The sequence below is a fragment of the Bacillus rossius genome, chromosome 1, assembly GCF_032445375.1.
Source record: "Bacillus rossius redtenbacheri isolate Brsri chromosome 1, Brsri_v3, whole genome shotgun sequence".
Taxonomy (NCBI): domain Eukaryota; kingdom Metazoa; phylum Arthropoda; class Insecta; order Phasmatodea; family Bacillidae; genus Bacillus; species Bacillus rossius.
Window position 1 is genome coordinate 106,685,241 of NC_086330.1, and position 27,507 is coordinate 106,712,747.

General features: G+C 38.8%; 1 protein-coding gene across 4 annotated transcripts in view; it reads right to left on the reverse strand.

Annotated features, from left to right (window-relative positions):
* LOC134541563 (protein cycle) overlaps nt 1-27,507 on the reverse strand; it is a 320,442-nt gene that overhangs the window by 180,614 nt on the left and 112,321 nt on the right. Inside the window, exon 2 of one of the 4 annotated variants that reach the window (XM_063385080.1) lies at nt 24,228-24,302. In XM_063385080.1, the coding sequence (XP_063241150.1) occupies nt 24,228-24,302 (75 nt within the window). Of the gene's footprint in view, nt 1-1,409; nt 4,057-24,227; nt 24,305-27,507 lie in introns of those variants that run through there. The other 3 variants (XM_063385086.1, XM_063385105.1, XM_063385094.1) reach the window with 3 other exon arrangements.

A 27,507-nucleotide genomic window follows, 5' to 3' on the forward strand; every position in this document is an offset into this window, starting at 1 on the left:
ATTGGCCATACATTTACTTTTAGTGTTACAAAAAACATTTAGTAACTAGATTCCAAAAAATATATATTTGCATGTAAAAAATGTTATAATTATTTTTCTTTTCTTTTTATTCTGTAAGGATGAGCAAATTGCAATAGGTGGCAGACAGCACGTTTGTACCTGGCATGATTACCAGACCAGGAAAATTCTCTTAATCAGGTAGGCTACACCTCAAATATCACGGCATTGCATCTGTAAATGGCTCGCAGTTTATGTTGAGGACTCTGGACCTTTAAGAACATGCTAAATAACGAACTACCAAGTTGAGAAGACCCGCAGGTCAGCAATTAGGGGAACTAGTGTCATTTACCGAAGTGTGCAAAGCTCTGTGGAATCTATCCTGGAGGTGCTTGACAGCGCGGAGTCCTAATAATGGTAATAATAATCAATGAGACATTTTGACAGATGCTGCAAGGATCAAGGAGATTTTGACAGCCAAATATCGTGACGTAAGGAACACGGAGCAATGTACTACCGGGCTGTCCAAACATGTATCAATAAGTATTATATTAATTTTAATTAAACAATATTTATACTGTCAAAATTAAGATTGAAGGTTTGGCGGTCTTTGTCCGATGTCTCTTGGTGTAGCCACTTCCCTCAATCAGGGTGAGTGACCGCCATCCCCCCACCCCACTCGGAGCAGCGGCGATCTTCGCGTCGCTTACATAAATGAGATCCGACGAATCTCGAAAGCCGCCTAGCCATTCCGCCTTGCCATCGCACCCACACGCGTGCAGGTAAAAAATAAAAGCGATAGCTTTTTAACCTGAAATTACTACAGCAAAAAAATACTGAATAACAGATAGGAGTAGTTAAAATAAAAACTTAAATATTTTTTTAACTAAGTTTAATGCAAAGAGCCAAAAGTCAAGAGTTTATCTCACAAGGCCAAACATGGGCGTGAGTCGGTAATATGGTACAACATTAATACCTTTTTGATTATAATATACAATTAAACATTACATTAAATATAATCTAAAAAAGACTATCAAAATATTTCTTTAAAAAAAAAACAGGAAACCTTTAAAATTACGCTATGGCTACATATTATGTCACTACAAAATTTATTACTGCCCGGGCAAGAAATATTTAAATAAGAATTAATTTGCAAGTTTATGTGTGGGCTTGCAACCACTTTAAAATTACGCGCAAATAAATGTCGAAGTCCGCGGAAATGTTTCGTACACAGTTCCAAGGCCTGGTAAATACAATACGTCAAGAGTTTACTAAACCGACATGGTAAATTTATTTTTATAAGTAGCCACGTTCCAGTTAATTTGTCGACTTGCAATATTTGAATCGCCAGTCCGCCGAGTGCGACGGTAAATTTCATGGCGCCGTCCGTCCAAAACCAAAATTGCACACACCAGTTTGCACGAGGTGTGCCGCCAGTAGAGATGCCATGCACACCAATTGGTGCACAAATTCTTGAAAAATGCAGCCGTCTCCAAACACAGACACATCGGGCTTCTTGTAGCACGGAATCCCGACGACACAGTTCTACAAACGTAACGTACGGCATCACGTGACCCACTCGCGCAGCCCCGGTAAGATCGCGGAGCGCCGCGCCTCGACCGCTCGCGGCGGCTGCCAACAGGCCACTCACTCAGTCACTCACTCACTCACTCGCTCTCTCGCTCTCTCGCTCTCTCGCTCTCTCTCTCTCTCTCTCTCTCTCTCTCTCTCTCTCTGACCGCCACTCCCGCTCCTCGCGCGCGCTCGGCCCGCGCCAGAACTCACGTGACCGCGACCGCCACCAACAACACCAGCAAATATTAGGTTCCGGCACACCTCTTAATAATAACACACCCAAAATTAAGTAGCCGTATTAAAAAAAATTAAAATAATAAATATTATTTAAAACTATTCAATAAAAACTAAATACAATTTTATTCGTGTACCTTGAATGTTCTCATAACTTTCTAGGATATTTCAGGCTGTGACAACTTAACACTTATTTCCGTTATAAGTATTTCCCAAAACATTTTCCATTTATCAAAATTAATTTTAAAAATTATAACAACCAATAAAACTGTAAATTAACAAGGCCATTTTAAGATATTTAAAACAATCTAAAAACAATGGTAATGAAAATTATTGTGAAAAAATTGTTCGACTCGTCTTGTGACCCAGAGGGCCCACACTGGACAGTGTGGCTTCTGCTACTGTGGTTATCTTTGTTCCACTCTTTGACCACGGGTTTATCATTTTGTATCTTTATTTACTGATGGTTCAGGATACAAAAATGTGCTTGCTGTGAATGTACCCAGTCGTGTTCTTATGTTGTCGCCGTTTACTGTCGATTCCTGTATCTCGATTTCTTTATTGTACTGTGATTTTATTTTCATTGTGTTATTTTTGGCCATGTTTGGCTCTGGAAAATTTAGGTGCAGATTGTCAGACTCGTACACTACACGTCGTGTGGAACATGATTCGGATACGAACCAGAGAAGTTTAGGCTAGTGTCGTCTAGCTCAGGGAAGTCAACGAGAGCCTCTTTTTTTTTTTTTTTGCAAACATCGATCAAATAAAACAACAAAAAGATATTTTAATGTAGGGTTAAGAAAAACGTTTTGACTACCAAAAAGCACATATTGTTTCATAAATGGTTCCCACATTTTTTAAAACTCTGTGATTACGTCGTTTTCTTATCAAACAGAAGGGACACAGGAACATTCATTCATAATTTTCTAGTTCTTTCCAGTTTTTTTTTTCCATGTCTGTACATGAATTAGGGTTGGACGCGACTGTCCCGTTAAAAGAGTGTGAGTTTTGCGTTTACTTTTTTTTTAACAATGGTGTTATATTTTTTATTATTTGCAAGCTTGCTATTTTTATTTTTATTTTTACGCGTACTTCGTAGAAAATGTCTTCTGGATTGCTGATTAATTCCCCCCTTCATCCCTATCAAGGCATCTGCCGTCTCAACTGATCCGTGCGTTTCTGAGCACCGCTCCTTCGGCTGCACTGCGAGTTGTTTTCTCTTGCGTAACATCTGCTCGCGTGAACAGCGCGTCACGTTAATGACACTCGCCAAGGTCGGCCCCTAGCAGGCGCAACCGGCAATCCTCGACTGAATACCGCGTCTGCGCAGCGCACGACACTCGCGCCTGCTCGTTTCCGCCGTGCCTGCGCTCCACGAGTCGCGGAGCTCCTTTGTTTTTAAACACGCTCATCTTACATCGCGGCGTTCAGTCGAATGTTGACGGAACTTGTACTCAATGAATCGAAGTCATTAACTGCAAAAATCTGCTAATTTTAACCTATGGACTGCTTTCCTTTGCTTTATGAGATGTTTTAGTTGGCTGTGGGAGTTTTCCACGAGATTATTTTCGTTTTAAAAGTATCCCCACGGGTTTTTTTCCCCCTTTATTAGCGCTGCACATTACGTTATTATGATTAGCGTCATGTACATTTTCCGCACGTTATCTGCTATTTGTGAAATGAATGTCAATAGAATAATCATAGTTAAAACATTTGCCTAGCTAATTTGGTTATCGTCATCACAGGTAGGAATTCCACACAACTTGATCTTACTCCGCCCCATTTTAAAAATTTTATCTTCACAAAGGTCTGACTCGGCAAGAACCCAAAATTCCAACATGGCGGCTGAGACCGACTCACGGTCATATAGATAGGTCTGGCAACTTCCTATCCATTTTCTTGGCTTAGTGAAGCTCGCGGCGGCCTGCGAACTAACGGCGCTAGTAGCGGTTAGGCCCATCATTAACATTGTGTTAAATGGGAGTTGCGTATAAAATATGATATTATTCCTGATTCCGTCTCAATTTTTGAAATTGTTTCCCAGATTACTATTTTTTTCATTCTTTTGAGGGCTTGGTGAATGACTGATCTGTACCAATGCCTTAAATTTTGTCCGAATTTGTTATTTGAGTTGAATTGATATTTCAGGAATAGGTACGTTTTAAAGAAAGATAAGTCAGGCGCGTAGAGCAGTGGCCAAGTGCAAGGCCTGTCTATCTGCTAACGTGTGTTAGATACTGGCTGATTTTTTTTTACAATTTATTTATTTTTCCGCAATATTAAAATATTAATTACAGAAATTATATATATTAAAACTGTTACATTTATGAATTTATAATTACTATATTCAGCGTAGTAAAGTTTACTGTAAATTAGTTAATTAATATATTTAAACAGGACTTGTTTACAGTTCTGAATTGTATTATCAAAATTTAATTAATTTTTTTTAATCATCCCTTTTTTTCTAGCATAAAAAATACGAATTTTCAAGATGGTGGTCGTGACATAATCTAAGATTGCGGACGTGACGTCATCCAAGATGGCTTCCCCCCCTCCTGAACCTTGTTGGAGGCTTGACGACAGGGATTTTAAGACTCAATGGAGAATTATTGTTTTTACAGGCAAAATATATTTTGAAGCATTTCGAATTTCATATTTATGATTATTGTGGGTTTTATATCCTCCAAAATGGAAATTTTAAGTATTTATATATTTTTATTTTTTTTGGCGGAATTTCTTTGCTAAAAACTGGATTTTTGCCGAATTTTGGCGAATATTTTGCAATTTTTGAGTCACTTTTGATAATTTTGGACAAATTTAAGGTTAATATTAGGATAATCCAGGATGGCTAACGTGACCTTGTGACCGGACCTATTATTATATAACACTCTTATTATCAAATAATAATTGAAATTTTTATGACGGAATTAAATGTATTAATCAAATAAACAGAATTTTTTTTTAAAAATTATTATTCATTATTATTGTTTGCTAAATGTTTCTTGCGGTAATTTTTTTCATCAGATCGCATCTATAATAACTGAAGAAAATTTAATTAGCGCGTACAACATTGGCCATAGGTAATGTACTGAGACATAGTTATCTAGTGCCTCCGTTCAAGCTTAAAAAAAAACCGTTGACAATCCATTATTTCAATTCATTCTGTAGTCAGGCACTTTCGATTACATTACTTCATTTGTACATTCATAGATTAATAGACAGCAGTATAGTCGGTGATTGAATGGGGTTACAGAAAAATAAATTGAGTTTCCAGTCTTTCAGAAATATGGTAGTCGTTTCTGACTACCACGTATGTGCGTACTGCAAAGGGCGTTTTAGATATGGTTAAAAAATTATATGTTCTTAGCTTAAGTTCGCTTAGTTGGCTTAAGTCTGTACATTCTCCCGCTGGGGCCGAACCGTCGGCATTCCGCGGACCGCTGAATGCGGGACTATCGAAGTCTACAGTAGATGTTGTTTAATTGTGTAGCACACCACGGTTTACTGAGCCGGCCTTTCGTGCGCGGGGACGCAACTGAATAGGCGGAATAGGGCCACTAAAACATTTGTGTGGTTGGGTAAACCAACATCAAAAATTAAGTTTTAAATATAAATCAAACACAGAAAGTTATTTAACATAACGACTTAAATATAACCGTAATTTTACAAGACATTTTTCAGAATTTATGGAATGGTGATATTAATGAAGTTTCGTATTGAGTATCATTACCAACTATTATACTGTTACGAACGCGACAGACAAGACCGCGATGCCAGGCTCGGAGCTGGCTGGTGGCCCCGCACGGCCACTGGCGTCACGCGCCGTGTCACGTGTGTTCCACTGATGTAAGGCATGCCACGTGCGCCTGGTCGGATTACAAGGGTCGTCGCTACCCCCCTCACGCCTCCACTCCCCGTGCATCGTCCTTCCACCACGCTGTTATCTATCGCTGAGCGGCTTTGGGAATTCCGCAGGCCGCAGCGCGGAGTGGCGTGAATAAATTCCACCTTTCTCGATGTTTCGGGCGACGGGTCGGCCCGGGATGAAGCGACTCGTCTTAGTCGGTTCTGGAAAGACGACCCTCAGGTACTTAAGCCACGACGCCGGCCTCCGCGGGAATACCGCGACGAGTTCCGAGAGTTCTGAGAACTCCGCGATTGAAGGGTAGTGTGACTTCGGCGAAGAGGGTGATAGACCCTCCCCCCCCCTCCTCCTCCACGAGAGAGGCGTGACGCCGAATGGCGGGATTGAGAGAGTGCGACTGAGTAGCGCGAGGCTGTCTGTGTGTGTGTAGGTGTGTGTGTGTGTGTGTGTGTGTGTGTGTGTATGGAGAGAGGCACGAGGTAAGGGGTGAACCACTGTTGAGCCTAACTCCTTTGAGGAGAGCGAACTGCGGAACTTGACAGACATTGAGTGACTTGAGCATAAAATTTTTTAAGTGTCAGTCATTTGTGGTCGGACAATTTAAGTACAATTATTTATTAGTGATGTAAATATTATTAATTAATAAAACTGTAATAAAACATCATTTCACTATCCCCTGCGAACCCAGTTCTCCCTACGTTAGGTCGTAACATTACTTTGTAAATATGTTTTACTATGTTTAATTATCTTTGTAGCAATAAAAAATAACGGCTGCCATGTGCATATGTGAATGCATGTGCGCGTGTGTATTTTATGCAAATAAAACTGAACTTATGATTTTCAACACATACTGTGCGGCTATGCAGTTTTTAAGTTTTGAAACAAAATATAAAGCACTTTAACATAGTTTTTTGGATGTTCCGTATTGGAAAATAGATAATATATTATCCATTGAAAATGAATATTCCCAGCAACAAACGATTAAAAAAAATTAAGGTGGCTAACATTTTCTTTTTTAAAGTTAACGACTATTAGGCTGTTTGGTAGCCGTTAAATACCGCACAATTCGCTGATTTAAAATAAAATAAAAACATCGTTAGTTATAGCATTGAGTAGCGACTCTTTATCTTTCTTGCATTTGCTTTCGTGAGCGTCGACCTTCAAACCTGTGGTAATTTTGAAGATGGCTACCTTAAATTGCGATTTAATAGCCGATTTAATCAGTAATGTGCTCTCCCAAGCCAGGTCACCTTCAACCTTCCTAACTCCCTGTAATTTACACTTTTCTTCCATTCTCTTCGCGTCACGCGAGTTTCGTCTGGCAGTCTCCTTCCCGGTGACAGGGGTCGCGTGTGTTGCTTCGTAGATAACTTTAGTTTTGCAAATAAAAACTGTGATTGTGCGTAAAAACTTGCGTTTCAAACAAGCCGCTGCCCCTAGTAACTTGGTGTCATGATATGCCTCTCTTCAACATTCATCCTCGTATCATTTCAAGCCTCTCTCATATAAGTGTAAATGTGTGTGTACCTGAATAAATTAAATTTTTATTCACATGATCGACGTCATCTTTCAGAGAATTAAGGACACACAGTCTCTTGAACTTCACGAGCACTAAGTTCCACAGTAATAAAATATTTTCAAGGTAACTTCTTCCAATCCTCTGTTTCACCAACTCCAAAGACTAAGTCCGTTTTACCACATTCAGAGACCAAATCCCACTACGTATCTAACGTAAGTAATTGTGAACGCCAAATTAAATTTTAAGATAAGAGTCCTGAAGTTGATTAATTTTATACAACAGTACAAGAGGATCTCTAATAAGCATAGCACATTTTCTTACGTAAAAGTAACGTAAGGCTGTTACGTATCTTACGTGTGTCTCGTTATTGCCAAACGTCTCAATTGAAAGTCCAGATAAAGACAAAATCGTTCAGCTCCTGCCATTCCACACTAGTAATGCTGCCACAGGATGATAAGTTCTTACGTAACTAGTTGGTTATCAATCACTGAACACGGAGATCAAATCAAAAATGTCTATAATCACAAGACACTTTACTCCAAAAATATTCTATCACCAGTGTTCGACAAAAATTTCCAAGTCCCACACAACTGGTTGACACAGCGTTGCCCAGTCTGCATCCAGTCACACTGTTCTGCGGCGAGAATTTTGAGAATAGATTCTCATCTTTCATTTATTTTCCAAAACTAACCTTGGAAAAGGGTCTAATAAGTGTGGCTGTTCTTATAGACGAAACTTGATTTCTTGAAATTAATTCAGGTCAACATTTTTGTCAGGGTTATTCACTGCGAACTACCAACACTTCAGAAACCCCCGGCAGATTTTTTGTTACAGTTGTAGCGTGATCTGTATGTCAATCCGTGTTCATTTACAATTGTGTAATAAATGCATCGAAAAGACCGGCTGTTGCTGCTAACTTCGAACCACCCCTCTCCCTATTCACCGTGTCCCATTAAAGTCTGTTGAAATAACTTCATAACATCAAAAAAGCCCTATGTTAGAATTAAGTAGCGTTTGCCATAGGTTTGGACTCTATAATGCTCTGTTATATATAATACAGTGTTGTGTCTACACCAATCAGAAGCTCTGAATGCCATATTACGTTATCCGAGAACTTAAGTCAATAAATAAGAAAATAAGTGTTTTGATTACACTCCGCAGAATATTATTTTCTTTTGTTTATTATGTTCGTTCATTTTCCAGCTATGCGAAAAACATCACTGCGCACTATTTCTGCACTTAATTTCAGTGATATCATGGATTTAGTTTTGTGAATACGACCAATCACAGCAGAGGTGCTCCAGCGTGTCCCGAGGCCGAGGGACTCCTGCTGCGCGAATCGCCGCCTCTCCCCGCCAGCACGTGGCTCTCTGCAGTCAGGGGCAGTGACCTGCTCTCGGTACACGGCATTCGGTAGGAGTAAATTCGCGAATGGAACGGAAAAGTCTAACCACGGTGCTGCCATCTGTGGTGGAAGGCACGAACCAAAGTTCGTAGAGACAAAGGGAAACTTAACTGTTAGTGAATTTTAACTAGATCAGTGTTTTAATAAAATTCCTTGTTGAAAATCTGGTAGAAAGCCGGGGTTTTGTATTTGTTCAAGTCATTTTCGTATCTATCGGAGCCGTTTCATTATATATGTACTTTAAATTTTATTTATGCTAATAAAATGATTCGATAGTCGACGTAGTTGCTCTAACATCGAATTCTAGCGGCGTGTGCGGAAACAACGCGTGATTCGCGTAAAGAAATGTAGTAGAAAAACACCATTTTCGTATATTTTTAACGTTCGGCATTGTTTGAAAGAATTCTACGTTAAATTTCGTGACCGAGTTTCGTATTATAGGTTTATTTGCAACATGAGAACACATGAATTTATTCGTTACCGAATTTCGATGTTTATTCGTCACTGGCGAGTACTGATAGATTCGCTAGCGTTCTAATGTTTTTATTTTTTTTATTCAGAGGTTGGTTCCAAAATTGTTGTGGCAATCTTAATAGCGGACTGCGGACGCAGTGCTAGTCCGCGTCGAGAGACGGGGTAATCACCATGGAGGTATCCGTCTGTGGAGTGGCTGTCTGTTCGAAAGTTTAAGTCACTCTGATTAGCCAACCATACAGTTGTGTGAAAGCTAATGCAACAATTATGTTTAATAGCTTTATAAACAAAGATTTTAACAACCCATCAACAAGTAAACGACGTTAAACTTCACTTTAACAAAAAAAAAGTTTTACTATCCACTTTGACTTCAATTATCAACACGGCAAAGATTGCACGCACCACTCCTTGTCTTGTTACCTCCATGGCTACCACGATCCTCCGGGCATGTAGCCTCGCAGACGCACGGCAGCCTGTTGTTAGCGACCGAACCAGATTGCTCGCTCGGAGGTCTGGAAGGCGGCAGTCGGAGCCAATCAAGAGCCAAGAAATGGCACGGAAATCAGTTCCCCACGCGTGGTAACCACTCTGCAATTTTCAGCGCCGACCGTTAAGTGCGGTTTCACCATGTAATTTTGACGCATTTTCAGCCTAAATTCACGAAGAACGCTGGTTACAAATTACCATTAGTTCTTCGTAAATTTGCTTATTTATTCGTACTTACTCTTAAAATGGTTGTTACGAGGCTGCTAGAGACGTGACCGACCAGCATGCGGGATTCCAAGAGATAACCGCACCTCCCCCTTCTCCTTTACCTAGCGCTACACGGAAATCTCATCAGCGGGCTTCCGAAAGAGTCCGAGGGGTGGAGGGGGGGAAGCTCTCTGCCTCTCTAGAGTGTTCGGCAGGTTACGAGAGCCCCGTCGCGTGAATTGGCGTAACCATAACGCCATTGTTCTCGCAGCTTCGAATGTTAAGTCGGGGTACTTTGATGACACGACACTTCGGAGTGCAACGAGACCTTTCCAGAGCGGGACTCGGCAGGTATAAAAGGTCGACGCCGACCTGAGGCGGTGATGCGAGAATGGTGGCGACACCGGCGAATCCTCGGAGCGATGCGAGAGTGAAGTGAAGAGGGTGGGTAGCCCCTTGGCGAGCGATAGCGGGTGACGAGGAAACGGGCTTCGAGGACGGTGAAGCGACGCGGCGGACGAGTGAGAAGTGCGAGGCAGTGAGTGTGTTGCGTGGTACGAGACGAGCAGTAGAGAGAGCCACAATCGAGCCGAGCTACAGTGGGGAGAGTAAATAGTGGACTTATGAAAGTGTCATTACTTTGCGGACAGAACTTTAATATTGTTGTAATTTAGGACAAGTGTATGTACTAGTCAATTAATAAACACTAAATAATTAATTTGGGCTATCCTTTATGGACCTGTATTCCCACACAATTATTTACACATTAAAAAAATTAGACCACATCAAATAAAATTATATTTCCTTCATTATTTATGTTTACCTTGTTTACGACTGGACATGGAACACAGGAGGTCGTGTTCCTGCATTATTTCTACTAAGAAGTTTATATGAGGTGTATTCATCGCTGAAAATTCCGCCAATGTACTGTAATTTATAGGGCAAAGAGAAATATTTTCCTTAAATGTGAGTACTTATTGCACACCAATGGTTTTACAAACTTCATATTTATGCCCGGGCGACAAAAACTGATCAACTAGGTAGGACTTCGTATAAGCTCAATTGTAATCTTTTGATCAATTCTCGTCCCGAAATGTAGTAGCTGTAGTCGGTTGCCTAAAATTGTATGGCAGTCGATGTCAATGTTAACCATCTTCCTTCAGATGTAGGGAATTTGGCTGTATGTTAAAAATCATAATAACGTTTTGGAATCAAAATATTAGTAACAATATTCTGAGTACCGGTATTTACTAAGCGTTTATAACTGAATTATGTATACATAATATATTTTTATTTTAAACATTATTTAAAAGATTATTTTTTGGGATTTTTTTCTATATTAGTCTATAAGGTTGAGTATTGTAATTACTACTCAGTAAGTTTATGTTTTAACTCATATTTGAGAAGAACCCTTTATTTTGGTTTGTTCGGTATCGAGAGACAGTATTTTTTTTTTGTTCTTTCTTTGCTGTGTTACAGTTTTGATACTCTATTTTCAAGGTCACTATTTATTTGTAATTTTTTTCAAAATAAAGATGTTAATGTTCCGAGTTTGGAAAACGGGTTCGTAAGGATGGACCAATTAATTTTATACAGTTTTATTTGCTACTAATATTTACATTACTGATTAATTCACCACACTTAATGTATGTTCATAAATCACCAAGTATATATCCAGTCAACAGTTCACACTCCTCACTGGAGCTAGGCTCAACAGTGGTTCGCCCTGTACCACGCACTTGTCCACACACACAGTCTCACGCCATTCGGTCACACAAACTCGCACTTCACTCAACTCGCCTGTCGGAACTGCCGCGGAGGCCGGCGTCACCGTTTTTATACCCTTTGGCCGTATTTCTGGAACTTACTGGGGTGGTTGTGACGCGACGCGTCATCCCGGGCCGGACCAGACGCTCGAAGCATCCAGAACAGCGGCGCGCGCGTTATTCACCACCACTCCACGCAGCGGCCTCAGTAAGCCATCGGACTTCCCAGGTCATTAAGGGCCGCTCTAATCCCCGACAGTATGCGCGCGTGACGTCGGTGGCCGTGCGGGCCCGGGAGCCACTGGGCCGGCGGACTGACCAGCTGCACCTGGCTCGCGCCGCTCCCCTGGGTTCATTTATATCTTTGATCGCTAGTCAATGTGAATGTAGCACTTCTTTTAAGTTCACTTTTAAAAAAATTCTTTGGTTAACTATTTTATATCAATATTAAATGTATAAGTATATTTGTTTCTTTTCTTCTCTGTGACATTCTGATCTGCAGTTTTATTGGCTTCTGTGTTCTCTTCCGTGTATTTTTTTTTTTTTTCATTATTAGCTGTTATTAGGGACACGTACTTCTGGCGAAAAGATTTCAAGATCAGATGTGTGTTAAAACTTCCTAGCATTTTCTGCGTTTCGGAGTTGGGTGGGCCTATTTAAGGTGAATGTCTACTGCCAGCACAACAATCATAGCCATCCAGTGCGGAAGCAAAGGCGTTCTGGATGGTCCGGTCATATAGGGCAAAGGCTTCTCTTGCAGTCGGCCGCCAATTACAAGGGAACAATCGCTAGCGCAGGCATGCTTTATTGCAATCTAATGAGCGATCTGGTTTCTCGTAGAGAATACGTAGTGAGGAGCTGGTATCGGACAGACGGCCTTCCGAGCCGGGACACACGGCTGTCATACCTGAACTGAACATGAACGACTAGGAACGAGCAGCAATGACAGGAGCCTTGAATATAGGAGGAGGGGGGTGGATATCCAAGCCCTTCAGAAAAAAAAAACCATTAGTCATCGAACGCGCTTGTTACATTTCGCGCATGTGTACATCGTTGATTGAATACTTACAGCGTATGGGGCGTGTATTTTTCGCGAAAAAAATATATATATAATTTGTCCGTTATTGAGATTTCGTATGGCGTATGTAAAAAAATCTAATATCAATCTTGGCCGCTACAAGAGCCATTTAAAGAACGTACCTATTTCTTGGCAACTGGTTTCCAAAGGAATATTTTGTAAACGTACAAAACATGTCTTTTTTTTCTTCAGTAGAGAGTAGGTATCCGGCCCGGAAGGGAGCGGTAAAGGGGGGCGGGGGGCGGGGGGCGAGGTCCGGCCTGGCGGGGGCGGGCGCCGACAGAGCAGGGTCAGATCGCAATCCGGCCGCCCGGGAATGCGGCGGCGGACAAACCGCGCCCTGTCATCTGCGCGGCCGCGCGGTCCAAGGACCACCACCGGCCAAGGACACTGCCGCGGCGGACAGAACAAAGCTCTAACAGCGGGCCAACTCCTGCGGGCTGAGGGGTCGGGGCCGTTGTCGACTCCAGCATCCGAGCAGAACCCAACGGGCTCGCGGAGAGGATGCATGGATGCGAATGCGTAGCCTCTCCGCACCCATGCAACTCGCTGCCTCCTAGTGGCACCAAAGTTAACTCGTCCCTCGACATCCTCAGATAATGGAGAGAGTATCCGGCAGATGGTTCGGAAACTTTACCAGAGGAATCAGCACTGCCGTTGGGTCCCAAAGACCTTGGCTCACCGTGAAGAACCAATGGCGTGGTGGGTGCGGATTCTGCTGTGGAAACGGATGCAACCGGGAGTGAAATAATGCTGCAAGCTCCGGGACGCCGGAGCCGGTGGAGTGTCCGAGGGACCAGCTCCCGAGGCGTCCCGGACCGCGGCAGTCACCCGCCGGCTCACGGGCTAGCAGACCCTACAAGCCCGCGACCCTTGCTGAGGTTCCCTCTGCCGGCCCGGGTCGCACGGCGAGGACTCGCACTGGATGTTGGTAGCCCTGATAGCGTTGAAGGGCGGCCGCAGCGGGCGGCGAGGCAGCTCCGGTGCTAGTCTGGACAACTAGAAGAGGTTGGATGCACTTCGACCAGGCCACAGGCTCCCTGGGTTGTCTGAGGAGTCCCAGAGTTGTGGTAGACTTGGATACTCTTAGATGGGGTCACCTCAGAGTCAACAACAGGTTAACCTAATTAGGTCAAGAGGAGGTGGGAGGCAATTATGCTGGGATAGGTAACCTCAGTCTCTACTATCCATTTTCATGTGGCCCTAGGGAGCAGTTACCATCAAATCCAACACGTTTTACAACCACTGCCAATTTGCTGAATGACTGTACCACACTCACTCAGAATTTTTCTTGAAGTTATTCTTCTTTAGGCGCGTTGAGTTTGAAATTTTAGCATGCAAAGGAAATGCGTGTTTTCCGCTATAGCCACGAGCCGAAGTCGTCAAGACAGCGGTCCTACGTGTGGTAACATGCACCGGTATGTATTCACTTTCGTGAACATCGCGGGATGTAGGTACTTAGCGTATGATGTGCCAAATTAAATTTAACGATAGTGAAGCTATACTGTAATACACTTTGTAACCTTGCATAGTCATAACAAGACATAATCGCAACTTTAAAAATACTTACAATTGACTAGCCAAGGTAATTATGTTGGAACAAACATGGCGTCAATAATATTTAAATTTTATTGGCCTTCTCATAATTTGGCGAACGTGCCACTGTTTTTTTGTAGTTATCTAACTAAAAGTTGCTGTCCACTATATACATTTAAAAAAAAAGTACAATTTCAAACGCGAGTATATAAGAACTCGTACTTTTTTTTTTCGAACTGACTTTGTAAAACTGCCGCCAAATAATACTTTTTAATGCTATAAAAAAAAAACAATTTAATTTGTACAATACATTGCTATGGTTATTTCTGGATAAAGTGTTTGTCGCGCTTACGAAGATTGACGATTCATTTTAAATTTGAATTGATGTTTAATTCAATAATAATTGTTTTAACATGTATAATATAGGTGATGTAATGGCTCAAAGCATAATGCCCGGACAGGAATCCGAACCCAGTTCAAAGAAAACTTTTTTTTTGTAGCTATATAGTTTCTTTCAGTAAATGTACAAATGTACAAATATCTGTAATTTTACATGATTATTTCAGTTCCGTTAACAAGAAAAATTACAGTGTATCGAGTCTTGTCCTCTGCGCGCGAAGCCATCGCCAACATTAAACTGTTAAAAACAGCTCACGTGAACAAACTCATGTGAGTTTGAGGTTGCTCGGTTTGTGGGTTCCGGCAGCGTCGAAGCCAGGAGGGATGCCAGGAGGGATGCCAGGAGCCCCAGTGTAGGGAGCTGCGATCCTTACCACGTACACGTTTAAAAAATTACTTTTGCAAAAGATTCCTTTGGAAACCAGTTGCCAAGAAATAGTCTGTAATACTAAAAGAAATATGTAAACTTTATACAACACATAGCTGGATATGGTTATTTTTGCATATATTAAATGCGTTTGTCGAGATAATACAGATTACATCATTCGAAAATTGGCACAAAATTTTACATTTTAATTGATATTTATCAAAGCATAATTTTATGAACCATGGATAATATATTCGAATATTAAACAATTAGACTTTATTTTGTTATAACATGTTTATTAATGCGCGCAGTTAATACTGGGAAGCTATTCCAGGAACGGTTCACAAATAACTTTAACTATTGGTTGTACTGGGACAACACAAAGCATAAAAGTCCGGCTAAGAATCGGAACCCTTTATGTATTACTGCGAACACTATTTTGTAGTGATACAGTTGTTTTCATGTAAATGAACAAATTTACAAATACGTACATGTAATTTTGTTACATTAAAAATAATTTACAGCGTAGATTCGGTAAAATATTTCAAGGTGAAGTAGGCCTACTAACTTCACACACTGCCCAAGTGTAGTAAATATTATATTGAGTACTTTGAACATATCCATACGTGGTTTTCTTACACGGAAACAACACAAGGAAGATTGCGTCGATGAAGCTCACGTGGCGAAGAGCTGTTTCGATCTCATCTCAACCCCGAAGCATGACTCAGATTATGAGCATTGAGTCGTAAGACCACATTAAGGTTAGTGCGCAAACTTATTTTTCAAAAAAGGTGTCTGCGTGGATTCCACGTGTGACAGAAGTGAAACTAATTGCTTATTAGGTATTGAAAGATAAACTATTAGCATTATTTATTGAATAGTAATAATTAAAAATAGTAAGGATGCGGGTATCCTCTCAAATGAAAAAAAAACTGAGTAGTAGAAAAACATAAGCAGCGTTATGAGAATTCCACAGCATCACTGTTGCGTTATCTCTACCTCTCCTCTGTCCCACTTCGGGCCGTTACAACTAGCATATAGCATGCTCCGCTACGTACCTATCCCCCTCCCCCTTTTTTACGTTTTCCCATTCGACCGTTAGTGTATGTGTTGGAGTGTTGTCGCCGCTAACGCACTCTCCTCCTCTACCGGTTCCTCCACCACATACCAAATATTCCCCTCATACGATCGGAATTTTCGTAACGCTTGAAAATTGTAGCCACCTCAGTAAAGAAGTTTCACTCCAAAAATTTGAATAACGCTTGTCAATACTGTTTGTATCTATTCTTCTTCCGCTGCCAAAGAAACATGCTGATATTCAGATAATATTATATACCTATGTACGTACCATGTTTCCAGCTAGTGCTTTAAATTTCTTAATGTGAAAGGTTATGTTACGAGAAAAAACTGCTGCAAAAACTGTTTCCTTCTACAACTCGTTACAACAGTTTAGGCATATCAATAACAGGTCCTAGAATGTATGAGATCCGCGATGCACACTTGCGCCACATTTTATAGCTCGATAATAACGGTTATAAATTCTTTTGTGTAAATATTTGCGACCAAAACCAAATCAAGAAAGCTATCGTGATAAATCTGCAAGAGTATCCCCTGAATAACAGTAATGACAAGAAAGTGACTTAACTAACACTTCGTGTGAGAGCGAGCCTTAAAGAAAATAACGGCTGTCGGTAAAAATAGAATAAGAATATTTGATATCAAATTGCAAAAAGACGAGTAATAAAATCTAACGTGGTCTTCTTTGTCGCCTACAAAATTCTGTTAGCTAAGAGCTATGGGTGAAGAGGGAAATTGTATCCCTAAAAAATAAATTACTAGTCAATTTTCTCATTTGTTGATTAAATTAAATATAATATTACAAAAATCACACGTAGAGTTGGCTGGAAATACCACATACACATCACAATCGTCGAGAGTTTGTTTTTGGGGTGTCCGCCAAATATTCAAATCGGTACAAGTGCTTGTGGGACCTTGACTGTATGAGGCTGTCTGGGCGGAATCGTGTACAAACCAGTTTATTTTAAATATACAAGATGTAGCGCTTTGGAATAACCTTCCCGAAAGCCCGAGAAGATAGTCTACTATACGCGGACATAGATTGCAAACATTTAGACTGAAAAAGAATTTTCTGATGGCACGAATCTTAATGCAATATAGCTGTTAAAAAAATCAAAAAATCCAAAGTGCGCAGATAAGACAACTCACGAGACAGGTAAACCATTAAAACCAATCACTTAATTCTAAGAGTATACAGTTTATAAGTCAAATACTGCCATAAAATGTCGTGCAAACCGGTTATCTCATGTCAAAGTTACACAAGACTCAAGCGAATTTTGTCAGCCGATTGCCACCAACAGTAAATTTACCGAAAATTATTTATTTGAATATATTAAAATAATTTTCTCCAAGAACTTGCATATTTTAGACTATATATGGAGTCTGTCTATCTAAAGTTGTAACAATGCGCTATTTCGACAGAATAAAGGGAGCATTATGTTACATTTTCCGTGCAGGCGTGTTCTGATATCAGTTTGCTTCAATGCACCAGCGAAGATGGAACCCATATTAAAGTATTTATTAATGAGTAGTGAAAAGATCGAATATGTTAACGGATTGTTGAGAGTATCAAATGCCCTTTCAAGATATTTTAAGTCAACCAGAAAATTACTACTTGTGCCCATCCCTCCAGCAATTATATCCCACTTCTGCATATACAGATTCTGTTGTGATTTTTTCTTCCTTGCATATCCCACGGACACTTGTTTTCAAATACAATACTAATTAATTTTTCTACAGCCATTGTTATGACCTGTTGATTCATAACCTACAACAAGCACGCGGACGCCACAACTAAATGCGAAAAATCAAACTGGTTTGAACGGCCAACTAGTTCCGACGTGTTCGTGCGTAACCAGCACAGGCGGCTGCAGGCAGTGTAAACATTTCCATTTCGTTCGCATTGTCTGACGAAATCGTTAGAACCTCTTTTCGTGAGAACCTGCATCTACTGTAGCCGTGGCTGAGGGACGCGGAATCAGAGCGAGCCTGCAACTATGGGCCGCTAGGCGGCTAATCTATCATTTTAATGCTACATGTTGGGTAGAGAATCTCAACGCACTTCCCTGGGGTATTTGTGTAAATAAAAGACCATGAGAAAACATATTCTGGCTGTGTTGAGCACAAAGGTAAGAAGTGTAATATTTGCCATTTTAATAATTGAAGTCAAAATGAAAACCTCTCTAACCCACCTGGATAGCAAACCTCGTGTTTTATTATAATGAAGATTAACGCTGATTCCTCGCTGATGTTTTTTTAACGTCTTTGTTTATCAAAATTCTCTTCCTGGTGTCATTTTTACGATTCTTCCTACCAAGTTCCATCTAACCTGTTTAGCAAACTTCTAGCAGTAGCCTTTAAACAGCTACCAGAGTGACTTCAACTTCAGATCGGCCATCCACTCAACAAACTTAAATCTCTGTGACGTTGAAGGTCTACAATGTAATGTTCACACCAGACGCCTGGGAAATCTTGCAAGTAGAATTCTGAAGTATGGAGATGCGAATACGATGTTCGAAATTACAGTAAATAACATAATCTTCGTAGAAACTACGCTGTATTTCGCCTTTCCCATTGTATATTTCGTTCTAAACAAAGGTAAACACAAGCGTGGACAAAAGAAGAGTGTTCTTGCTGTAGTATCAAACACATTTAAAATGTTTTGCTAATATACCAAGAATATTATTTTGGATTCGTGTTCAAAGTAAGTGAATTCAGCGTCCGTACATTTTCGAAGATAGCCGTTAATTTACGAAGATCCCTGGATAATTTGTAACCAGGGTTCTTCGTAAATTCGAGGTGAAATTTTTTAAAAAAGTGACATACATACAACCGGCATCGCGATACTGCAATAACCAGGACGTGCACCTTAATTTCATATCTTAATCCACACCAGGGTTTCTGCTATTCGACAACACCAAGGCACAATTACCACAAGATGTAATTCAGGGTCATCCGACATTTTACCACGCCGCCACATTATTCGCAGCCCCAGCCCTGACCTATGAGAATGACCCGAGGGGTGGGGGGAGGGGGGAGAGAGAGAGAGAGAGAGAGTACGAGCTCGCCAAGGCGACCGGCTTGTTCTCTGCCGCACCTCGGGTGGCTCGCAGCTGGACCCCAGGCGAGGACGCCTTCGCTGCCGGCTCCGTAGCCCTGAATGCCGGGGCGTTTATCCATCCGCTTTCATGAGCTGAGTGGGTTATTGCTAGAGATCCGGAAATTTTGCGGATTCTTCTGGCCTCAGGATAGAATTCAAAGTTATAGGTGTGCTCGACCCATGTTTACTTTCCCATTGGTTGATTTCTTAGCGAGAACATTTCTATCCTTGTTATTTGGCACTACCTGATTCGCTTACTACTCTCCTGGCTGGGCATCGTTGGCTCATGGTCGTAGTGAGGCGTGTCCAAACAACTGCGGGCCAATGATGAACACAGTGCGAGAGTGTGAAGGTTTGCATTCTAGCTTGCGACTAAATGATTCCGCGAAATTTCCGGGTCTCTAGTTATTGCTGTTACATGGCAGCACAGACCAGAGGGCACCCGCTGTTGCCACACTTGTTAGGATTAACATTATTATTTCGTATACTATGATAATTATTATAAATTTTAGTATTTTTTTAATTTTATAATTTTTTTTTATTTTTAAGACCAGATAAGTGCTTTTCGATAGTTATTACAGGTTTATAGGTACATTATGAAAGAAAAAATATCAATTCTAAACATCATTTATTATTTACAGGAGAAACTATATGCAGTAGTTGGTCACTATTAATAACAAGGCATTCCATTAATTAATTTCTAACATCGATAGAGTTAAAAAAATTTAATATTTAAAGACATTTAACAAAATTATGACAAAAATGTTGAAACCAAGATGGTGTCTTTCTGATAAATTGTCTTAGAAGATAAAATTTAATATTATCAGATGATTCTTTTGAAGAAATACGACAGAAAACTATCTCCAAAACTCTCATTTAAAATTTTACTCTTAAAAATATTATTTCTTTAATACTTTTGAAAACATTCTTTAAATTATAAATTTGTGTCCAAGCAATTTGTGCTCTATGCATATAACTGGCAACAGAGCACACTGAAAAAGACCGGCGCTAATATAAAATATTGTGCGTTTTAAAGAGAGAGTAAATGCCCATTAAAATGCACACTGCAATTTAAGGCACACCAGTCACCGTAATTAAGTGCGAAAGCAAACACATACTGAATGGTCCAGTCGAATAAGGTAATAGTATATCTTGCAGACGGCCGCCAATTACAAAAAAGAAACCGTTGGCGCGTGGCATACCATATTGCAGACTAATGGCGGTTCGATTTTTTTTTCGCGAAAAATCTCTACTCCATGTTATGACCATGGAGCGGTGGGTGTCTGTTCTCAAGTGAAGTCTCTTTGGTTAGCAAAACAAACCGTGGCTAACTGAATGTTAGCGCTGTAAGTTTGTTAAATAGCTTGGAAGTAACTTGCTTTGAGGAACCTTTAAGAATGCCATCTTCAGTGAGTACAGTCAATAGTTAGCATCAAACTTCAATATAACCAACAGATGAGAAAGTTTCGTGGAAGTTTGTCCTAGTTTTGACTTCTTTTATTATCATGGCAAAGCTTGCACACAACTAATCCCGAAATTTATACCTCCATGATTATTACGGAGACGAGGCAGTAAGCAAAAATCATTAGTTCGAAAGGCACTAGACCGAAAAATTGACTATTTATCTCGCTTGGAATATGTCTTAACTGTGTCAACAGGCAGCTAACCGAAAGGTAGTAGATCGAAAGGCGCTAGACCGAAAATAGTTCCAAAATATCGGTCAAATGACTTTCGGTCTTGTGCCTGCTACCTGAAATGTCGCCGTTTTAATTACCTCTAGGATGAACTTCACAATCATTTGAATATTCGGGCGAATTTCCACTGCTCATTGGCTGCTGACTTTTGACTTCTCGCCTTGGTGGCCTGTGATTCGATGCATCGCGAAATGAATCTACCAATTTTTCCGAGCTCTAGTTATTATCTTCAAAAATACCTATCTTTCGTGATTCAGACAGTGCACAGGCTCGGCTCACGAAACAAATAAATAGATTTTTTACACACACTTTTTTTATTTATTTGGGCTTAATACTCTCGTCGACCGCGAAATCGTTGAGGATAGCACAGTGAAAGGCAACTGAGAGAGCGATCGGCCATGACGTACAGCAAGCAAGGCTGGAAAACACCTGAATCAAGATGGCCGGACTGCAACTAGAACCTTGGGCATCAGAAACGCGCGGGTCCAGTGTCTTCCCGCCGTAACACCTCGCTCCATATTTCCTGCGTGGGCGTGGCAATTAACGGTGCATAGCATTTGATACGTACATTTTAAAATATTTTAGCAAATCTTCTCTTTCAGTCAATTCAGTGTTAGAATTTAAAAAAAAAATAGGTGTGTAGCCGCCACGTACGTCAGAAGTAAAAATTCTTATTTCAAAAACACACGTGAACGATTAAAAAAAATACCAATGATTCACTTAGGCGATAAACCTAAGTAATAAAGTACGCATTGCAAAGTTCACAATTGTAATAAACACGCACATACAAAAACATTCCTGTACTTTTACAAAATCTGTCTTTGGATACCAGTTGTCAAGAAATAGTTCGTAATACAACTTGAAATATATTGTAAATTTGTACAAAACATAGCTATGGATATTTCTGCATACATAAAATACTTTTTTTTTTTCGAGATAATAATGAGTATTTCTTACGAAAATTGGTGCATAATATGTTTCATTCAAAAAAAATTAATCATTGAAAATATATTTGGAATTTCAAGGATTTGATTTTTTTTTGTTGTATCGTGCTTATTAGTGTGCACAGTTAATACTGGAAAGCTACCCAGGGAACGAATTACAAATAACTTTACTCTTGGAGGGAGGTAGTGGGACAATACGAAGCATAAATGCCTGGGTAAGAATCCGAATCCAGTATTACTGCGAACACTATTTTGTAGTGATGCAGTTGTTTTTATGTAAATGTACAAATTTATAAACATCTGTCATTCTGCTCCATTAACAAAAAAAAAAAATTGTAGTGCGGGGACGAAAAACCTGCAAAAAAGTCTTACAGTTGTCCGACTAGCGCCACCATCGTGTCCCACGCCTGAGCATTACAATCTTTGTTACGCTCTGATGAGTCTTGCCGGCTGTAAAAGAAGTTTCACTTCAAAAACTACTCTGGGTGAATTTCGTATGACTGCGAACAGGAGCGACTGCTCGAATGTTCGGTTCAGCTGGAACAGCATATAGCCGCTGCTCGCAGAGGCCGGGACAGTGTATCCTCGCACAACGAAGCACTTGCGCTGCGCTCATCTAGCGCGATGAGCGACTCGGGAGTGCCGAGCACACACACACACACACACACTACATTTACTGCTTTCTTCTTTATGTAGGATCCTCGGCCAAGTCATTCCCAGTAAAATCTTACACTGCCATTTAAATAGTGAAGCAACTTTCTTAGTAACGAAGTAATGATGAAGTAAAATTTATATTACAATATGAATTATTTTAACTTAAATAAGTATTCATGTCATAATAAACCTAACATACAAAAAAATTATACAAGTAATAATCATACTATCGTCGAATTAATGTTAAGATTTCTTTAATTTGAACAAAAAATTAGTTTGGTTAAATCTTTTTGTCATAAAGGCAATTGTTTTACAGTGTACAGTGTACGATGAGCTGAGTCCACAAAGTTAGTTTTCACATATACTACACGCTCAGCCTGTTTACAGGCTGCTTTTTTCCTTCTACCAAGTGGTTGCACTAGGTATTGAGAGGGAGGTGAATCAGTCTTTCATCGGATGCATTACTATTACTCAGAATATTTACCATCGGGAGAAACTTTGGTAACGATTTTTTATGCCTAGAACATAGTTTTCAGATTTATTTTAGACTTTTGAGATAGCAAATAATTAAAATAGTATTATATCCACTCAATTCTCTTCTGGAGAAGATAAAAAGTTTTTTTTCCTAGATGGATTTTTTAAATCTCTACGTAATAAATAATAGTAATTATTCTTAAAATTTCAAGTCATATTTATCGTTTGTTCCAAATTTAACACCGTTTTAGAAACCTCATATCAGAAACAAATTACTATTAAGATTAAACTTCTACGCTGGCCACATTATTAATTATCCATAACATACATGAAACCTTAATTATAAACTTTGTAATTGTGAAGCCAGATAAAATAATAGTCCTTCGAAATCTACCTAATTTCGTTTCACTTGTTAAGATTTTTATGGAAGAGATATTAGGCCTAAATTTATTTTTGCAGAATTTATAGTTTTTCTCATCTAAATTAATCATCCAAAACCGACATTTCACATTAAATGTACATACAAATCGTGATGTGTACGTCGTTTTGATGTCATAATCCATATACAATAATTAAAATAATCTGCATAACTAATAATAAATTTGCAGAAACTGGAATTAATAAGCTAAGCAAAGCCAGAACATTGGCTGAGCTGTCCTATTATTTATTCTAACAAAATTTCGGCGCAATCATGGGAACGAAGAAAGCTATTTTATGCATTGATACTATGTAAAATAAAATGTTCAACGATACATTTTTAGGTATACTTAAGTTGCTGTGTACTTGGAGGAGTTTTAAAAACTATATTAAAAGTAAAATTTTATAATTTCTAAACATTTTCATCACAAAAACTAAGTTTCATATTCCGTTATATATTATTCATGTACACATTGAGAAATAATTCAACTACCTACGAACACTGATTTCCTCTCTGCGAAGTTGAAATTTACATACTGTACGGCAAACTTATATTACTGCCAATTTTAGAACGCTTAGTCAGTGTAGAAACATACAAATAAGATTCATAATTAATTAAGTATTTACAAACAAAGCAATAAAACAAATATGAAATGTCCACGTGTTTGAATGTCGACTATGAATAACCGAATAATAATTGGAGTATAAAAAAATATTTAGCTTGATATAAAATATAAATAACAAGCTACTTTTTAATAGTAGAATATTTAGTTAATTTTTCTACAGTATTTTTTTTGTGAGGAAACAGGAACAAGTCTTATAGTTCTATGAGTGGCGTATAAGATAAACCGGCGAAGGAAAAAAAAACATGAAATTGCATAAAAAAACAACGTAAGGACTATCCGTTAGCTATTTCATAAATAATTTAATAATGCAGTAACATTTAAAATGTAACTTACCCAACACTAGATGAAAGTTTCCAAGAGTCGGAGAGTTTCTTGTTCGCATGCGACACCCTCGACCGTTGGCGTGTCCTGGAATGTAGGACGAGTGTTAGGAACCAACAAACAATCGAGAATAAAAAAATATTCAAAGCCAACAAAATATTATGTATTTTGAGTGAGGATGTTAGTCAATGTGCCTTTTCATCGAGTAAATAAATAGGGGAAAGTGTACATAACCAACTAATGAAAAGGGTTAGTAAAGATCGCATGCAAGATAGGGTTGATGAAGACACAATATACGGCACAGTTCAAGAAGTGACGCTGATCTTTCGGCGTCTGACGGGCTTCCAAGGCGCCCGCGTGACTCCTGAAAGTAGGCAACACGGCAGCGTAGGCACCGCCTGTGTCCGTCGAACCACGAGACCTGCGGGCTGATTACGAGCACACACTTTGCGTTATAAGTTGCGATAAATAACGAAGGTTTGCGAAGAATATCGCAGGAACCAGCAACGTGATTACGAACACATCCTGTTTCGTTAAACTTCGAATATTGATGACGTTGTGGCGGTATATATCGCAAACTTTGATTACGAGCACACTTTTCAAGTGATATTTATCGCACCGGAGCTACGTTATATATCACGGGCATTTCAAGTGGTGATACGAAGCGATTGTGAGGTAAGTGATATAATTACTCTTAAAAATAATGTCCTCCCGTCCTAAAAACGGCATTATAATCGCACATTATTGTTTTAAATATAGTCGAGTACGATGTAAAGCGATGAAGTTAAACGAAAACAATTGTTTTAGGTTAGCGTGTGTATATTTAAAACGCGAACATTATTTTTAAAGTGCTATTTCTGTTTATTAATTGTACCATGAAATCATTGTTTTCAATGCATAGTTTGTGTGGAATAATTATGAAGTGGTTTAAATACGATCAAAGTAGGTAAGAAGAATATTAATAAATGCTGTGTCATAGCTTATCAAATTAATCCTAACCTAAAGAGCGATATTATTTACACGCACATTATGAACTCAACATAGCTATAAATAGTTCAAATAGGCTACTTATGTATATTTAGTGTTCAGGTATTTGCTCAACATGCATTTTTGTTTAATCTGTGCGCTTGTAGACTTCAGACAGTAAATTGTATATTTCTTTATTTAGTTTCAGAAAGCTATTTCCGGCCTCCTTGTGTGTTCAATTGTGCAATACATTTTTCATTTGTGCTCATTCATTTACATATTGGCTCTATTACCTAAATGTGTTAACATTGGTAATTGTTAACAAGTGGGGCTGATCATAAAACAAATAACTTGATGAATAATTTATTTATGAATTCCCCTCCTTAAAAAGGATGATTCTATTAAATAACATTTCGAGCTTTTATGTAGGGGAGGCGAGGCTTTATTATAAAAATAAGTTTATGAAAACGGTAATTTTGAGTTCCTATTATTAACCTTGATACTTATTTCTGTTGAGATATTTCAAGTTGTTTACTGTTTAAATTGTTGGTTATGTGTGGTTAGCCACACTTCAAATACTGCAAACCTATTCATGTCTACAGTTGGTTAGGTTAGCTACATTTTAAATATTGTATAATGAGGTAAATATGGTGAAAAGCTACTTGTCCATATGTTTTTTTAAAATTATTTATTAGTTTCCAGACATTAATTCCAATAATTAACATAGGCTATCAATACTGTAACATTGTTTTACTAATAGAAAATTAAGCTTACCTCACCTAACCATCCATCCACACATATTTTGTAGTACAATTAATGTAACTAACCTAACTTAACTTACCATTCACACAGATCCACACTATTTTTTTGTTATTTTTAATTCATCTAACAAACTTAATGGTGGGAATGGCTGGTTTGATTAGGTTAATTATAAATACTTGAAAGTAGTATAGACAGTTTATTAGGTTATGGTAGTTATATTAAATATACTGTGAACTCATTTTAACAGTTTTTAAGAATTATATATTGTAACACAGCTAACTCAACCTAACCAACCACACTACAGTTTATACCTATTATTTTTGTTGGTAACATAACTTAAGAAACAGTTCACAAAATCACACAGTAAGTATTTTTAATGTAGCTTACTTAAGCCAACCAATCATTCTCATGTCTAAATTTTTTGATTTACCTAACCTAACAAGCTATTAAAATGGCATATTTCTAGTTTAACTGCTTGAAGAATTACAACACACTCATGGAGAATTGTTGGAAAAGAAGTCGAAAAGTTAAAATTGTTTTTAGAAATTAAAGAAAAATGAATGCAGTTATGCGTTACATCGAGGAATATTAGCTCAATAATATCATCTTAAAAATTATTTTTATTAATCAGGCCCTCTTGTTAACAATTAGTAGCTTACCAAACTATATTACACTAATTTAGTTAATGTTTGAAAATATTTCAGGTTCTACACAATGGCCTTTGCTGCCTTTCTGCTAAATATCGAACTGGAGGAGAAGGCAGAGAAGATTGTTAAGAAACCATCAAAATCCCTTCGAATTGCCAGATTGCACCCTCATAGCAGTTGGAAAACCTTAGAAAATGAAGAAACATGAAGAAACGAGCTATGCAATTTAATAAATACTTTGTTATCAAGTTTGTTGCATTTATTAAAGAAATTGTGAAAATAAGTGTTCACTCATTTCCATGTTTGTATACAAAAAATTATTTCTTAACACAATATTTTCTCATAATTGGCAATTTTAGCACATGCCTCTAGCATGCCTTTTAACTTTTCTTTAAGTTCTTTGATGCATTTTTAATCAAATTGCTGGTTACCATTTCAGAAGCACATATTCCCAATGCTTCTCATCAGCTGCCAGCTGTCTTTCTTGAATGTTGTTTATCAGCTGCCAGCTATCTTTCTTGAATGCTGCTCAACTGATCTTTTTTTATTATTTTTAAATTGTACTATTGATCATTATCAGTATGAATTGTATAGGTTACACTAGGTATCATAGAGGCAGAGTTATAATAAAGGAGGTGCTAATAACAAAGTACAGATTCTATAAAGTATGCTGACTAAAAGAATTATCAAGGTTTTTCCAGTCAAAGATTTCACAATGCTTGTATATAACCATTCTTTACTTTTTTTTGTGTAAACAAGATATAACATGGAAGAATTTCATTAGACTAGCTGACTATCAATGCAAGTTCCAGCAGGTACAACTGCTTGTTGTTGCCAGTGAGCCCATTTGTATACAGTATAGACATTGTTTCATGTGGACGAATATAAAAAAAATATTTTGAACTAATTTTTATTAT